The sequence below is a fragment of the Elephantulus edwardii genome, unplaced genomic scaffold (assembly GCF_000299155.1).
Source record: "Elephantulus edwardii isolate Elephantulus edwardi_28Jun2011 unplaced genomic scaffold, EleEdw1.0 scaffold00109, whole genome shotgun sequence".
In the NCBI taxonomy this organism is placed as follows: Eukaryota; Metazoa; Chordata; class Mammalia; order Macroscelidea; family Macroscelididae; genus Elephantulus; species Elephantulus edwardii.
In genome coordinates this window covers 3,239,001-3,254,656 of record NW_006399859.1, presented here as the reverse complement: position 1 = coordinate 3,254,656, position 15,656 = coordinate 3,239,001, and the positions used below count along the sequence as shown (strand labels likewise).

The window sequence follows — 15,656 nt, the reverse complement described above, 5'->3', positions numbered from 1 at the left end:
AGGAAGGAAGGAAGGAAGGAAGGAAGGAAGGAAGGAAGGAAAGATCCCAGGTAAAACTTGGGTCCCAAAGAAAGAAGATGGGGTAGCATTTCTGAGTGGTGGTGGTGGTGGGAGGGGAACGTGTCTGGGGCTGGACAGGACATTTGCCTTGTAGGGTGAGTTTAGTTTCAGGCAAGAGAAGTGGGCAGGCACCTCAGCTGTCCTGGTGGGATGAGAGCCATGCTGCTAAGACTGCGGCCCCCTGCCTGAGGCTGTGGTTGTGGACCTGCTGTTGGAGTTACAGTGAGGCTTCCGAGGAATTTCTGCCTGAGTAGGAATGGCAGAGGCCCGGTCAAGTCAGCCGCAGAGAATCTCCTGCCTGGATACCAAAGGCCTGGCCTTGGGGAGGCAAGTCCTGGAGGCCCTCCACTGGGCCCTCCACCCCTCGTGGGTCCACCTGCAAGCCCAGGTCACCAGGTGGTCCGTGGGCCAAGGCAGGAGAGCATTTCATTTGCAGCACTGGTCTCAGTGTGAGTAGCCATCTCCACACTTCAGCTGCTACCTGCATCTTTGCTGATAATTGCCACCACAGACACATTTGCACAGTTCTTTCCTGCAAAGCAGAGCTGCTCACTGTGGTTTAAAAGCGGCATTACAATAGGAACCTGTTAACAGTTCTGTTTTTAGAAGTAAAATAGTGCTCCCAATCCCCGTATAAAACCGGTAGCACTTTTTCTGGTTCTGAAAAGAAATCCCCAGTGCTTAGCCCTTGGGCTTTGTTCATCTTTCTAGGGCTCACCCAGGAAATCCTGGGGTCTCTAAGGGTGCTGGTGTTGGGTCAGCTCCCAGAATCAGGTGGTTTTGCTCAGAGCTCAGGTTGAAAGTGACTGCTGCTGTACCAGGTATGCTGCTGTGAGCTTCTGACTTGAATCTGGATGGAAGAGTTAGAAGAGATGAATCTGAGGAAGAATGATTTGAAATCAGCTAACATAATTGCCGGAGATGAAAGGGGAAGCCTGCATAAATATACAAATTACACCCCGGAGGACAATGCTTTCTTTTTCGAGGCAATGAGACTCAAAACTAGTGCAAGATTAGTTTAAAGCAGTTGGATATGAACCTATGAAGACAAATTACCTTGACAGATTTGGTTCTTTCCCATCCTGGCTGCAGAATTTTAAACATAAGCAGATGAATTGCAGAGATTTGTATTTCCTTCTTGCTTTTAATAATGCCCAGATACCGGAGTCTAGAAGATGCCACTCAAAGATTTGAAATGGGATGGGTATACTTTTCAAGTTTTATTATTACTCGAAACATCATCTTTTATGCCAGTAATGTGCACAATATCTATTTTTTGCATGCCGCTCCCCCCTAACCTCAGGTTTTTTGGATGTTGCTGACTTCATGTTCACTTTTTTTCAGTCCGGTGGATTTACTGGTAAGTCTCCATCTTGGTTTCTGCTGATACAGAGCTTTGATTCCCAGTGGGAGACCTTTACCAGTCGCCCTTCAGTTTCTAAAGCAGTCGCTTCCCCAGCAGGATTCCTTCCCTGTTGTGCAATCCACTTCTGGTAGTGCTGAAGAAAACACGTTTCCTGCCCTGGAAACAGCCGTTGCCAGGGCAGCTGGGCCCAACCCTGGAGGTGGTGGATCTGCACACCTTGGGCCTGTCGGGCAGAGAATTTAGGCATGTGAGGCCAGCACACTACAGCTGACTGGTGGGTCACGGTGCTCAGGCCCTTTGGATTTCCTACCAGCACACATACTTCAAGGTGGGCCCGAGAGCCGTGGGCACAGAGGTGTCTTACATCCCTCTCTTGAACATTTGGGCCTAACTGGCCACCCGGAGGTCCTGCAGGACCTGGGCAGTGTGGCTGCATCCCCGCTGACACAGTTTTGTCGCCTGGCTTCACATGGGGCTGGCACCATGGAACTCGGGGCACTAAGGGAATAGCTCCTGTCTACTGCAGTGCCAGCCCACACTTGAGCTGTGGCAACTTCGTGCAAACCTCCACCAGCTTCTTTCTGTAAGGAACTCCGCTGCCCTCAGCCTGGTCCCCGCACGCCTCAGAACAAATGCACAGTTTCAAGAGTATTTTCTGATTACTAGAGTGCTCCCAAACTCGATTCGTCTTCTTAGCCATGGTTTATACCTTTATTATACTAATATGATCCACAATAACATTTTTGAATTATTGAATGAGGGTGAATGAGATGGAATTTCACTTCTGGAACTATCAGGAGATATTCACAATGTATGCCTGCATACACTATGCTGGGATATTTTTTATAGAATTTCATCATTGCTACCTATGATATTTGTGTGCGCATTGTTTATTTGGGTGTGATATTTGCATACAAATAGGTTAGTTGATTGAAACTCAAGTCTATAATCTTCAAAGGCTTGGAGCTTGTTTGAGGTTTCTAGGTTTAAAAATGTAACTCTTGATTTGGAGCAGGAATTCACTCGCTCTGTATTGTAGTGAATATCTATCTCTATATCATCTATAGCTATGTCTGTCTGTCTATCTATCTATCTATCTATCTATCTATCTATCTATCTATCTATCTATCTATCTATCTATCTCACCACACTCACACTCACCAATTGTACATTTTTCACATTACAATTTCACTCACTCTCACTTCTTGCCGTCAAGTCAGAACCAACTCATGGCTGACCCTCCCGTGGGTATTCAGAGGTGGTAAATCGCATGGGAGGAGATGGCCCGTTTTTCTCCTGCAGAGCAGCAGGTAGATTTGAACTTTCTGCCTTTGGGTTGGCAGCGTAACTCCCTATCTACTATGCTACCAGAGCTCCACAATTTAGCGATATCAATTACATGCATCATGGTGTGCAGTCACGATCCACAAGTGATAGGAAAATCCCCATCACCATAAAAAAAAAACCAAACCAAAAAACAAACCCCAACACTCAGTGCTCCCTAAAGAGTGGCTCACCCTGCACCCTCTCTTCCGCCTCTGTGGTCTCTCTACATTAGCCTATTCTTTTTTTTTAAATATTTTATTATTTTTTGTGTGTATTGTCAAATCAGATCTGACTGTTAAAGGAGGAGATTGCCCCTCCTTCTCCAGCAGAGCATCTGGTGGATTCAAACAACATACCTCTGGGATTGTGGTGCAGCTTCTTGCCTCTAGGCCTCCAGAGCTCCCTTCCATTAGCCTATTCTTGTTAGGTACTACCTCTTTAACCGACCTTTACCTAAAGCGTGGTTTGCATTTCACTGGGAGCCAGTGCAGGACCTTCTGGCCGAGGGATTTGACATCACTGGACAGCCACCTCAAGGATATCCTGACTTTCACTCCTCGACTCCGCACTGTGCTTTCCCTCCTCAATGTGTTAGGCCTTCCCTTGTTTTCCACCTCAAATAATTGTTTCCCATCCCTTCCTGAGACCACCTCTATCCATAGCTTGATGAGGGGCGTTAGAGTCATTCTGGGCAATGCCTTTTACATGGGGATGGTGTCTTTTTGCAGTGCTTTTCACCCATCCTCCTGGCTGAACCCATCAAGAATTTTAAAGGAAAAAAAAAAACCCAAGGGGAAAAAAACCCCCTTCAAAATTTACCTTCTCCCCAAACTCCACAAATTCAAGTTTACTTTTTATCATCTTGATCCCCCTTCCCTGTGGCTGCATTTCCCTTACGCTCTTGGTTGACGGCCCCGTGCACCTTCCCTGTAGACCGTCCTCCCAAATTCCGTATGCTGGGGCTTGACACACAGAAAGAATAACTCCAGTCCCTTGATAACATGCACAGTGAGCATGTGTTGATAGGTGCTTACTGTACGCACATTAAGTCCCTACTTTCAGTGTCTTGATTATGCTCTCTAGGATCTCAGCTCTGTCTTCAGTTCCTTTGACTCTCTTCTTTTACTTTTGCGCAGAGGGCCCAGTGTCCAAAGACTGTTCATTTGAGGGTCTTTGACAACACTTAAAAAGGAAAAAAATATTATCCACTCATTGCTGACTCTCCAACGGGTTTTCAGAAGGTGTAAATCACATGGGAGGAGATTGCCCATCTTTTTCCACTGGAGAAGCTGGTGGAGTAAAATTACTGTTCTTTATGTTGGTAGCCCAACTCCTTATCCATCACTAGGCCACCTTTGACATCACTAAAGACTACAAGACATCCAAGATGGTCCAGCCACCGTGGAAGCCTGCAGTTCCTGCTTATGGACACCAGGGGGCAACGTGGATCCCCTTGTGTTCATGGACTGACCTCTCCAGGCCAGGGAACCAAGGAGGCTGAGAGCCAGAAAGAGTGGGAGGAGCAATTGGCCAAGGTCTAGAAGACCTACCCGTGCATCCAGGATTATTCTCATTGGAAAGAGGTGTCAAGGAAGTGGGGATTTGCCTGCAGAAGGTTTCAGCTTCTCTTGGCCCACAAGGTGCTCACTTGTAAATGATCCACAGGATGAAGGAATGAGGAACATTTGAGCCAGGACTGCTGAACCCCTGGTCAATACTGCGGCCTCCAAAGGAGTTGAGCTCAGGGACCTTTCAGGCTCTGTGACCCCACAGTTGAACCCATGGTTCAGTCAGCCCAAGAAAGAATGAAGAAACCACTCAATTCTAAACATTCCTCAGTGGCATTCTTTTCAAAGGAGGGCTTTAAAAACCTTCCCCAAACAAGAGTGGATGGGATGGAGGCCTTGTGGGGCTTTTAGGAAAATGATGTCTTCTACGTTTGTTGAATGAATTGATGACCAAGAGGTCAGCCATATTTTGCATTCTAATGAAACGTGCAAGAGTAGCTTGGAAGCGGGGTTGGTTTCTACTGGTCATTGTTACGATGTAGCGAGCAGGAGACTAACGCACTGGAGTAGTGTTCTTAGGAGGTTAGGGGAACCAAATCCACTGTTCAGTGACTTTCTCTCTGAATCCCAAGGCTTTCATAATACACTCTGCGTACTGACCACCGTCTTAATGGATTTTTTGCCAGAGGTGTACTTAAGCACATAAGGCTGCCTCAGAAAACAATTGGACCTGGGATTCTGTCAGGTGGTGCCTATGCCAGGACGCTTACACCAGCCTGAAACTGAGCGTGTTTGATGTCACTGTGGAATGATCGTTTTGAACCTTACTGCAGAGAAGATTTAATATCTGTCCAAATGGTCCATTTGCCCTGATCCTTCCGGCAGTGAGCCATTTATCTGGCACTTCCCCTCATACCAGGCTGAGACCTTCCCTGAGCTATGTGTCTGAGGGAGACCTCCAGGCCCTGCCCTCACCCCACCTCATGCCCTGTCTCGGCACCTCACACTTGACTTCCGCTTGTCTGTTTTCAGGTTTGCAAAGATTCTGTGAAGATATAGAGATGATGATTGGATTCCAGCCGAACATTTTCTGGAAAGTCTGCTGGGCGTTTGTTACCCCGACCATCTTAACAGTAAGAGTTGCATGCTTCATTGAGTGGATTGAGCTGCACATGTGTATCTGTGGTGTGCTATGTTTGAACAAGCTGTGTGCTGTGTAAAAACCTGAGCAGCTCATCTCATGGGTAATACTCTTGGCTTTTACATGAGGACGTGGAAGTGCAGAGGTGAAATGACTCATCTCGGGTGCTTAGGGGGCCCGGGAGCAGAGCTGGAGCTCATGCACTGGTCTTTGGGACAAACTTGTGGGACACTTTTTACTTTATCCAGCTGCCTGATAACAGAGGACAGTCATAGTCAGCACTTACCACATGTGAACCGTATTGCAGATTCTTGTCAAAGTGTGTGCTATGCACATATTAACCTCGTTTCCCCCTCCCAGTGGCTGTGGGAAGTTGATATTGTATCTCTTTTATAGATGAAGAGACTGTTGGCCGGAATTCTACAGGCATGCCTTGTCTTATTGTACTTTGCATTTCTGTGCTTCTCGGAGACTGTACTTTTTCTAAGAGGACAGCTTGTGACAGCCTTGTGTTGGCCAAGTATGTTGGTGCCATTTTTCCAAGAGCACATGTTCGCTCTGTGTCTGTACCACATTGCAGCAGTTTTTGCAGTATTGCAGACTTTTCCACAATGTTCTCACGCACTTAACGGACTGCATAGCATAGTAAAACTAGAACTTTTAATGCACTGGGGAAGCGAGAAATCATGTGACTTGTTTAGTGGGACAGTTGCTATATTGAATTGAAATCTCAATACCTCCAACGTTTGCCTGTTCACATCATACTTAGCACAGCTTGGATTCGAACCTAGGCACTTTAGCTCCAGAAATCATGCTTTGACTGCTACTACTAAATTTAATCACTCTACAGCTGACATAGTGCTAATTAGAGTTTTATTGTTAATTTTTATTACTTCTGAGGAATATCTTGTCATCCTCAGGTGTGATGGTGACATTTGCAATCATCTGATATTTATCTTCTTAAAGATCAGAATGCTTCATGTGTCGGTAAATCAGCACAGGGACTTCCATTCACATCCTGTCACCTCCTGTAACGGGCCATAGACTGTCAGCCTTCTTCTGATTCACTGCCAGCCTTCTTCTGATTCACTGCCAGCCATCGTCATTGATAGGTGCCATTGAGCTCACTATAACTCACAGCAACTCTGTGAACAGCGGAACTGAACCTTCCTATCCTGGGTCATCCTCATGATCTCTGATATTCTCAGCACATTATAGGCACTATGTCAACACTTGTTGAAGGTCCCTCTCTGACCTCCACATTTCCCAGCATGAGATCTGTTTTCACCTGCTCTTCCCTAGGTAGTTGTGAATGTCACAGTTAAAGCTGCAAGACTAACTGTATTACCTGTTTTTGCCAGAAGGTGGCACTAGAAACCAGATTAAGACCTTGCTTTCCTATATCCAAGAGCCCTAAACCCTGCTCTATCCTGTGCCAAACTCACTGTCTCCAAAACACCTACTGTGAGAAGTGATTTCTTTGAAGGAAATCGGGACTGGATGAGGGGAAAATTATAAAGAAGAAAAAGAAAAGAAATTATTTACACACACACACACACTTTCTTCTATTGTCATATGTGAGTTCTAATCAATTTTTTTCAGAAAACACTTTGATAAAACACTTTCAGCATTTTTCTCTTTCTGCATTGGTGTAGGAGTTATGTCACTGGCATAGACATTTTAGAAGCTAAAATCTACTTGAAAAATCTACCAGGGATTTTTTTAGTGTGAGAATGAAAAACATTAAGATAGCGTTTTGAGCCCCCTGCATTCAGGACTGAACGTATGTGTGCAGAAGCTGGGTTACCTAATTGGTGGGACAGGAACATCTGTGGGCACCTTAAGTGATGAGGACACTCCTGCCTCTGGTGTTTCCTGTCTCAGCTGAGGTTTGCTGTTTTCCTGAGTTGTTTCCAGGAAAAACAACAAAGCACCCAGTCGTCACAGAGTGACTCCCCATTCATGGTTACTCCATGTGTAAACAGTAGGACTGTATTCCAGAGGTTTCCATGGCTGATTTTCTGGGAGTTGGTCACCAAGCCTATCTTCTGGGTGAACTTGAACCCACAGCCTTTTGGTTAGCAGCTAAATGTATTTGTTATGTGTTCAAGACAGCTGTGGTGGTGTAGTCTTTGAGGAGTTGTGCTGCTAACCTGAAGGTCACTCCTCAGTTCTCTGGTGGTTGAATCCATCTCTAAGGGAGAAAGATGGGCAATCTCTCCGCATGCAATTTACAGCTTTCTGAGTGTCAGCGGGGCTTGGTAGCAGTAACTGAGAACACCCAAGGATTACCATCGAAATTTATTCTACTTTCTCTCCGCCCCCTCTTATCCAAGAAGCTATTAAACCTCAGAGAGTTTTATTATACTCTGCAGACATATCGTTGGCATTGTTAGGTGTAGACTCAGAACACATACTAATAGTCAGCGCTCCTGTCTGTTGTGGTCTATTAAGAGCTGGACACTTTATACAACTCGCCCCTAAAGCTGTGACTTTCCTGACTAGTAGGTGGTCATGCTGTGCTGCTCCCCACTTTATAGATGGCAAGGTCAAGGAATTGCCTGCAGCCACCGAGCTTGCAAGTGACAGAGCCAAGGATTGAATCTGGGACAGTCGAGGCTGTGAGCCCAGGTTCTCACACACTCCTAACAAGCACACACCAAGTGCTTTCAGAGCTAAATGGGATTTGGTCAACTCGATGTTAAATGAATCCTAATCCCTGTGGCATAGTGTGGAATATTCAGCTTTTAACCATTTGGCCTTTGACCTCATCATCATTCAAGGGAGAAAGACGACGCTGGCTGCTTCCATAAAGACGCAGCCTAGGTCCACTCCACCTGCATGAGCCGAGAACAAAGGGTGCTTCTCCTGATGTTACCTGGCAAACAAATGCAGCATTGAGTGCCTCATGAACTGACTCTTTCTCTGGCAATGACAGGTTTTCTTTAACCTGCACATACATCCAGAGGTGCCTACGAGTGTATTTGGAGGAAAACCTTCACGAGAACGTTGAGTAGGGACTGCCTTTTTATGAGACTGGAGAGATTCCATGGAAAAACTTGGATGTCACGGAAGAAGCCATGGTTCAGGCAGAAGAAGCTGGTATTGAGATTACCAAGAAGCTGGTGAAGAAGGAGAAGCAGAGCTTGAAGAAGGAGAAGGAGCAGAAGTAGTGACTGGCTGCACTTGCATCTTCGGGAAACAGTGGCAGTCTTAAAGATCAGTAACATGAGGCGACAGAGGAGAAACCCAAAAAGAAGAAAAAGCCAAAGCCCCGAGAGTCTCCCAGGAAAATGGAATGGGAAATTGGTGCAGCTCTTCTCTCCCTAAACCTAAGAAAAAGAAATCTCTGTCTGAGGAATTGGTCAATGGTGACATTGAAGAGACAACTGTAAATGCAAGGGGCCTTAAGAGGAAGCAATCTTTCTCCAAAGAGGAACCAGAAGACCCTGAAGAGGCTGCAGTGTCCCAAAGAAAAAGAAGTTCTTGAAGGAGGACCTGACAGCAGCCAGGACCTGAAGACATTGTCAACAAGGGCACTAAGAAGAAGAAAATGTAAAAAAACACCCCAGGAAGATTTGAACGGACACTCTCTGGCCACAGGAAGGGCATACCCAAATGTTTCCCAATAAAATCAGATTAAAAAAGGAGGAGGAAGATTGCAGCCTTGGGAGCCCCACGGGACTCCGAGTTGTGACTGACTCCATGTCAATGGGTCTTTGTGGAAAATCTTTTTGGATAGAATTATCCAAGAAGAGGAATTCCAGGGACTTGCTTTGGTTTTTAATTACTCCACTACTCTGTGCTTTGTGTGATTTCCACGATAAAACTCACACCAGAAGCCTGTGGTGAAGTCACAGGAATGATCCTCAACCCGATTGTCCTTCTTTCTTGCTTGGTTGGTATCCAGGGACAATGAAGATTGTTCAATCTCATCATCATGGTCAACTAATGAGTCCAGGGTCACCAGCAAAAAGTCAGGCGAGCCTGCCTTGGGCTAAATGATCATTTTTTTTGTGGTCGAGCCCAGCCAAAGGTCAGCTTTTCATCAGAGCTGATTTGTCAGGAGCACAGAGAAGAACCTGTTTGCACAGGTGAGTCTGATGTGGCATTTGTGCAGCTGGACCTGGGTGAAAGGGACCAAATCCAACACTTAACCTTTTGCCAAATGAATGTCCATGGAACAGATAGATGTGAAGCCCCGGAATGCACTAAGATTATGGTTTAAATGACTTAAAAGCCCTTGGAATAGAATTGATCATGTCTCCATGTGCCTGTGTGGATTTATAGAGCTATAAATAGCCTCCATGCAATTATTGTATACATAGTCAGATCACGTTACTGAATTATGCACACACTTAAGCAGATGTATTGCTATTTATACAATAAATGAAATGGAGCAACTTGCCATAATTACATTAGACTATCCTGCCACTAGGCTGGTTCATAAAGCTTGCAGCCCTCGAGGCAGGTGCTTTAGAAACAGGCCTGTGGAAGGCAGCTCTTTCTAGAAGAGCACTCCCCCCCCCCCCCCCCCCCATCTCCTTCCAGTTGTCTCCAGACTCGAGATGCTTGGAATCAATATATTGAATTATTGTTGCACTGAAATAACCACTCACCCCAGCAGCGTGGGCTTAGCAGTAACACTACAGATGCCTTATGTTTGTGTGGTGCTTCACACTGTTCCCAAACCCTTCTGTGTATTATCTTTCTTGACATCACTCCTCCAGTCGTTTGTGGGCTGTTATTTTGCTGCTTACAGTCGGATAAAAACGGAGGTAAGGACTAAGGCAGTGGAATAGTTGCAGGTTGATGCTACTGTGGGCACGATGCCTGCCGGGGGATGGATCGTTTTACTGGGGACATCCTCCACCTGCCTGCCCTTCCAAGTGTGGCCAGAGCTGTCAGGCCTTCGTCAGCCTCTTTAGGTGCCTCTGGCTTCAGTCCAGAGTCTGTCCTTAGGTGGTACCTATGAAGACTGTGCTCGATTGCGAGTTGAAAGTTGGTGGGTCGAGTCTACCCAGAGGTACCTCAGAAGAAAGGCCTGGCAATCAACTTGGGGAAAATAATCAGGCATGAAAACCCTACGGAACACACTTCGACTCTGAGCCACGTGGTGTCAACGTGAGTCAGAGCAGACTGAACGGCAGTGGGTTTTCCAGCCAGCTTCGGTGCCCGTGTTCCTGTGCTCCTCTTCGGCAGCCCCAAGTCTCTTTCAGGCTCCTGCTGCTGCCGGAGTGCCTGGTGATTGGAGACAGTGGCAGAGAAGAACACAGGTGTCCTTAAAACTGAGGGGACTCTCCAGTAAATAGCAGGCTGCCTTGCCCGTAGAACCCATGTTGCTGGTGTTATTAAGTGTCTTTGAATTGGAATTGACTCATAGCTGATCCTCCATCGGGTGGGTTTTTTTGTTTTTTGGGGTTTTTTTTGTTGTGTGTGTGTGTGTGTGCGCATGTGTCAGGAGCGGGGCTCGAATCCATTGAGTTTTAAGAGGCTGTAAATCACATGCAAAGAGATCACCCCTCCTTGTCCTATGGAGCCGCCGGTGGAGTTGAACTGCCAACCTTGTAGATAGCTGCAGAACTGCTTACCCACTAGGCTACCAGAAATAACTCCCTCTGTACTGTATACATAGTTTAAAATATACTCATTTGGTATCAGAGAAGTCTGAGGCATAAAGGTTCCTCAGCTCATCACTGGTACAGTCCAGGTTCGGCGGCTGGTGTCTAGGCTCCTGGCCACATTTGGGAGATGGTGCAGCAGGTCAGTGGAGAGGGAGGCGGCAGGGTGTTCACCAAGTCTGCGCTTTGGCTTTTTATAGGCCTGAACTTCTGCGCTGACATTGTCCGGGGGGCCTCTGGGTCTTTCCCAGCTGTAGAGACAGCTCTTGGGTATGGGGGTATGGGTCAGTCTCTATTCAAGGAGAAAAAAAGAAGCAGATTCAATTAATTTTTGAGAAGTTATAACACACAAGCTTAATGAGTGCCTTTCTTATATGAAAAGATGGATTATCCATTATAGAAAAGACACAGGAAAAACTTCTTCCTAAACACCCACCCACCACCCTTCCTCCTGCTTCTGCCCACCTGTCACCTCAATAGATACCCTTTTGTCTTCTTGGTGCGTCTGCCATATGCACTGGACACTTTGCTCAACTCCCCTGCGACAGCAAATGCAGGGCTGAACTGGACTAAGTGAGTGGTCTTCAGGTGTCTTGAGTGGTGCAAGGAGTAAAGCCCTTGGATACACAAAGGTCAGTGGTTCAAACATAGCCAGAGGTGCATCAGAAGAAAGGCCTGGCTACCTGTTTCACAGCCAAGAGAACCCCATCGGAAACAGTTCTCCTCTGACACATGGGGCTGCTAGAAGTCAGTGGATGCTACTGGATCAGGGTTTACTATGTGTATGATGCTCAGTTTCTTCATCTGAAGAATGGGATGGATGATACCTTCTTTTCAGGTTTTGTTATGGGTTTAAAATGAAATATCAGCTATGAAAAGGACAATAGATTTTTAGAGGCTATACATCACATGGAAGTAAATTGCCAGTCTTTCTCCTGAGGTGAGCTGGTGGGTTTGAACCCCTCACCTTTGAGTTGGCAGTGTGACTATCCACTAGAATGAAAGGAAGTATTAGAAATATTATGTCTGAAAGCATCAGACTCATAGCAGGGGTTCAGTCTGCACCCACTGAATGAATGACTCCTCTTTGTCACTGCCCTAATGCCTGCCTTCCTCTTTTCTTCCTAGTTCATCCTCTGCTTCAGCTTTTACCAGTGGGAACCGATGACCTACGGCTCCTACCGCTACCCGAACTGGTCCATGGTGCTGGGGTGGCTGATGCTCGCCTGCTCCGTTATCTGGATCCCAGTCATGTTTGTGATAAAAATGCATCTGGCCCCTGGCAGATTTATCGAGGTAATTCTAGGAGCTCCTCTCCCTTGCCATTCTCTCCCAGGGGAGAGCCTCCGAAAGCTCTGTGCATCACGGAACAAAAGATTTGGGGGAACTTATTCAGGAGGGAGACTGGGTGATTAAGTGATTACAGTGAGCACCATTTCTATTAAACTCATTTTTATTATGTATTATTCCTCTAATAGAAGGGCCCCGGCGATCCCGGGCGGGCTGTTATTATGCCGTTCCTCAGTGCAGTGACAGCTGGGAGTGAATGATGGGGTGCTTTCCTCTCCTCTCCCTCACCCAGCGTTTCAATCCCAGCGTCTGGTGTTTAGCTTGGTACCAGATCTCCCCTTTCCTGCTGCCTTTTCCTTCCAAGGCCCCTCCCTCTTGAATTCTTTTCCCGGGATGACTGTCATGTTTAAAATGACTCTCCCTCCTTGCTGGCCTTCAATCAGCGATGGCTGGAGGCTCCGAGGTGACCAGAGGGTCAGCAATCTGGTAGGATGAGATGAGAAACAGGGCGTGGCTCACATGAGGCGATGTCTGCCTTTCTTTGTCCTTGCTGGACTCCTTTCCCAGAGACACAGTCCACAGGGAGTTGGACTGTTAACAGAAAGGCTGAACCTCTCTGGTGGTTCGAATCGTAGCAGCTCTTCAGAAGACAGACTGGCAGTCTCCTCCCATGCGATTTATAGCATCAGAAACGCAGTGAAGGGTCAGCTGTGGTCAGCTCCAACTAGACAACAGTGAGTTATTGTGTGTTGTTTAATGTACAGAGTCTCCCACCCTCACTCCAGCTGCCAGGGAAGTGTGATCAGGCCTTTGTGACTGAGGAGCCTTTGTGACTGAGAAGCCATCAAGCGCAGGGAGTGGCCAACCAGCCCTGGCCTTGGGGATCCCGGAGGCTAGCCTTGTGCCTTAGGCCAGTGTTACTCAGAGGGTCATCCAGGGACCAGTCTCCCCAGCCTCCCCTGGGAGCCTGTCACTGTTATAAAAGAGCACTGACATGATTAGATATTATTATTATGACAGGAATCCAGGACGAAGGTAGCACAGTGGAGTGGACTTGGGGGGAGGGACTGAATAACAATGAAAGAATTTTTTCTTTTACTTTTCAAAAAGAAGAGCAAATTGGTGGGGAGGGGTGGGCAGGGAGAAAAGTGCACAACAATGAATGAATGAAAATCCAAAGTCTCCGTAAACTTTCATGAAAATCAATTTAAAATTAAAAAAAAAAAAGACATTGTGCTCGTCAGCACTTTGGAAAGGTCCCTGACAGTAGACTTTCCCAAGGCAATTTGTCTTTTTTATTTCCTGACTGGTGGTGCCAAGAGAGTTGATTGTAGATCCAAGCAAAATAAAATTAATAGTTTTGTTTTTTTTTTTAAAAAAAAAAGAAATGTGAATCTCAGGTGCTGGGCTGTATCTACAGAACCGTTGGCCTCAGGTGTGTGCAGTTTAGCTAGCTCCTGGGGCCCACTTACGATGTGGAAGAAAGGCCCGCAGAGGGCAGAGCACAGCTCTGCAGAGGCCCTGCTGCTGGGACAAGGGGTGAAAGAGCAAAGGCTTCCACAAAGGAGCAGGGGGGTGGCTCGTTTCCATTGAGTTAAAGGTGGAGACAAAGTGGCTTAGGAAAGAGATCCAGGAATTTGCTCAGAACTTCTGTCTTCCACTGAAGTAAGTGACTGAGATTCTCAGACACCCGCCCCCTCATCCCACTCACTTGATTTCCAGGATGTCCTGCCCACCCACGGACCCCACCACAGTCTTGTTTGCTTCCATGCCAGAAGCTGTCTTAGCCTCTGGTGCTTTTGTCTGAGACTGGAATTCTCCAAGCTGTAGAGTCTGCTGTAGACATTTATTATGGTTGATTTGGGACACAAAGGTTGCAAACTGATGATTAAGGGGAGATTAAACTAACAGCTCTAAGAACCAGCTTCACTTTAATAGGTAATAAACATATAATTGTTCCCTCTTATGTAGACAGAAATATGTTTTCTTTCTTTTTTTTTTTCTCCTTCTGGAAAACATTCCAGTCAAGTTCTATCTTCCATGAGAAAGTTCACTTGAAAGATTAGAGACATCGCCATTATTTTTAGCCTGCCTGCCAGAGCCCACACTTCTAAACCAATTCGGAAGCATATATTTTTGTCAACAGATAATTAAAATCTTTGCTCACTCTTGGTGATGTATTTTTGGGGTTATGCTTCTTCCCCCCTCTCCCTTGTCATTTATATGCTTTTGGGAAATCTAAACAAAATCCAGTTATTTTGATGTAGCTACCCACTGTTGAGACTACACAACAAAAGTAATTGAGCATATGTCCTATGCAGACTGTGTTTGGCAGTGGAGGGTGAAGCGTGTGGATTCTCTTCAGTTGGAGGGGGAGGGGGAGAAATGTATAATTAAAATCTGAGCCCTTTCTCCTTTATTAATCTTATACAAGGCAAACACTGAGCAGCAGTACGTTTTAATATCGCTTGCAGGATGATGTAAATAATTTCAAAGGAAGCAAACGAAGATTCCTATGTAGTGTCTCTGGCCTAGTTAATTAATTGCGCTCATCTCCATTTACTTCTCTTGGTGGGGAGACCTCCTGGCTCCAGCAGAGGCTTCAACAAGTGTGGCGGTCAGCACTTCTGGGGGTGGGTGAGCGCCGCTTTGGAGAGGAAGGTATGTGACTTCTGTGACCCTGTGTGTCTTTGGCTTCTTTGCAGAGGCTGAAGCTGGTGTGCTCGCCGCAGCCTGACTGGGGCCCATTTTTGGCTCAGCACCGTGGAGAGCGTTACAAGAACATGATCGACCCCTTGGGTACCTCTTCCCTGGGACTCAAACTGCCTGTGAAGGATTTGGAACTGGGCACCCACTGCTAGTCTGGTGGCGTGGGGCAGCCCATACTTGATCCTGGCTTTCCTTCCTGCCTCCACCTAATGTTTTTCCCAGCTTCCCTCTCATTTTTCTCCTCCTCTCTCCCCACATTTTGGTCCACATCCATGCGTGAGAGAGGCCATGGAGCAAAGTCAGACCAAGCGTTGCATGCTATAGTGAAGAGCTAGACAGGCCACTTGCCGTGCTGTGGGCCTGTGCCCACCCGTGGTGTCACTTTCTGGTCGTGTTGGCCCTCTGAGCATACACTTTCCATACTTCAGGGGCACATCTACTCAGAGAGGACTTCGCAGTGAAGTCACAGTTAGGTATATGCGATTTGGTCAGAGAAGCAAGAGCTGTGTGCTAGGAAGACATGTATCAACCAACCAATGACTCTGGCTCAAGATGACGCCATGGGGCCCCCCCAGGGTTTCCAGTGGCTGATCTTACAGAACCAGAACACCAGGCCTTTCTTGCATGGTGCATCT

The 15,656-nt window shown here is 46.6% G+C and overlaps 1 protein-coding gene across 1 annotated transcript in view; it reads left to right on the top strand.

Annotated features, from left to right (window-relative positions):
* SLC6A5 (solute carrier family 6 (neurotransmitter transporter), member 5) overlaps positions 1 to 15,368 on the top strand; it is a 70,243-nt gene extending 54,875 nt beyond the window's left edge. The window contains exons 14-16 of the mRNA XM_006892010.1: positions 5,293 to 5,393; positions 12,151 to 12,318; positions 15,018 to 15,368. Of these exons, the coding sequence (XP_006892072.1) occupies positions 5,293 to 5,393; positions 12,151 to 12,318; positions 15,018 to 15,173 (425 nt within the window). The 3' untranslated portion in view covers positions 15,174 to 15,368. The remainder of the gene's footprint in view (positions 1 to 5,292; positions 5,394 to 12,150; positions 12,319 to 15,017) is intronic.
* The last annotated feature ends 288 nt before the right edge of the window (positions 15,369 to 15,656 follow it).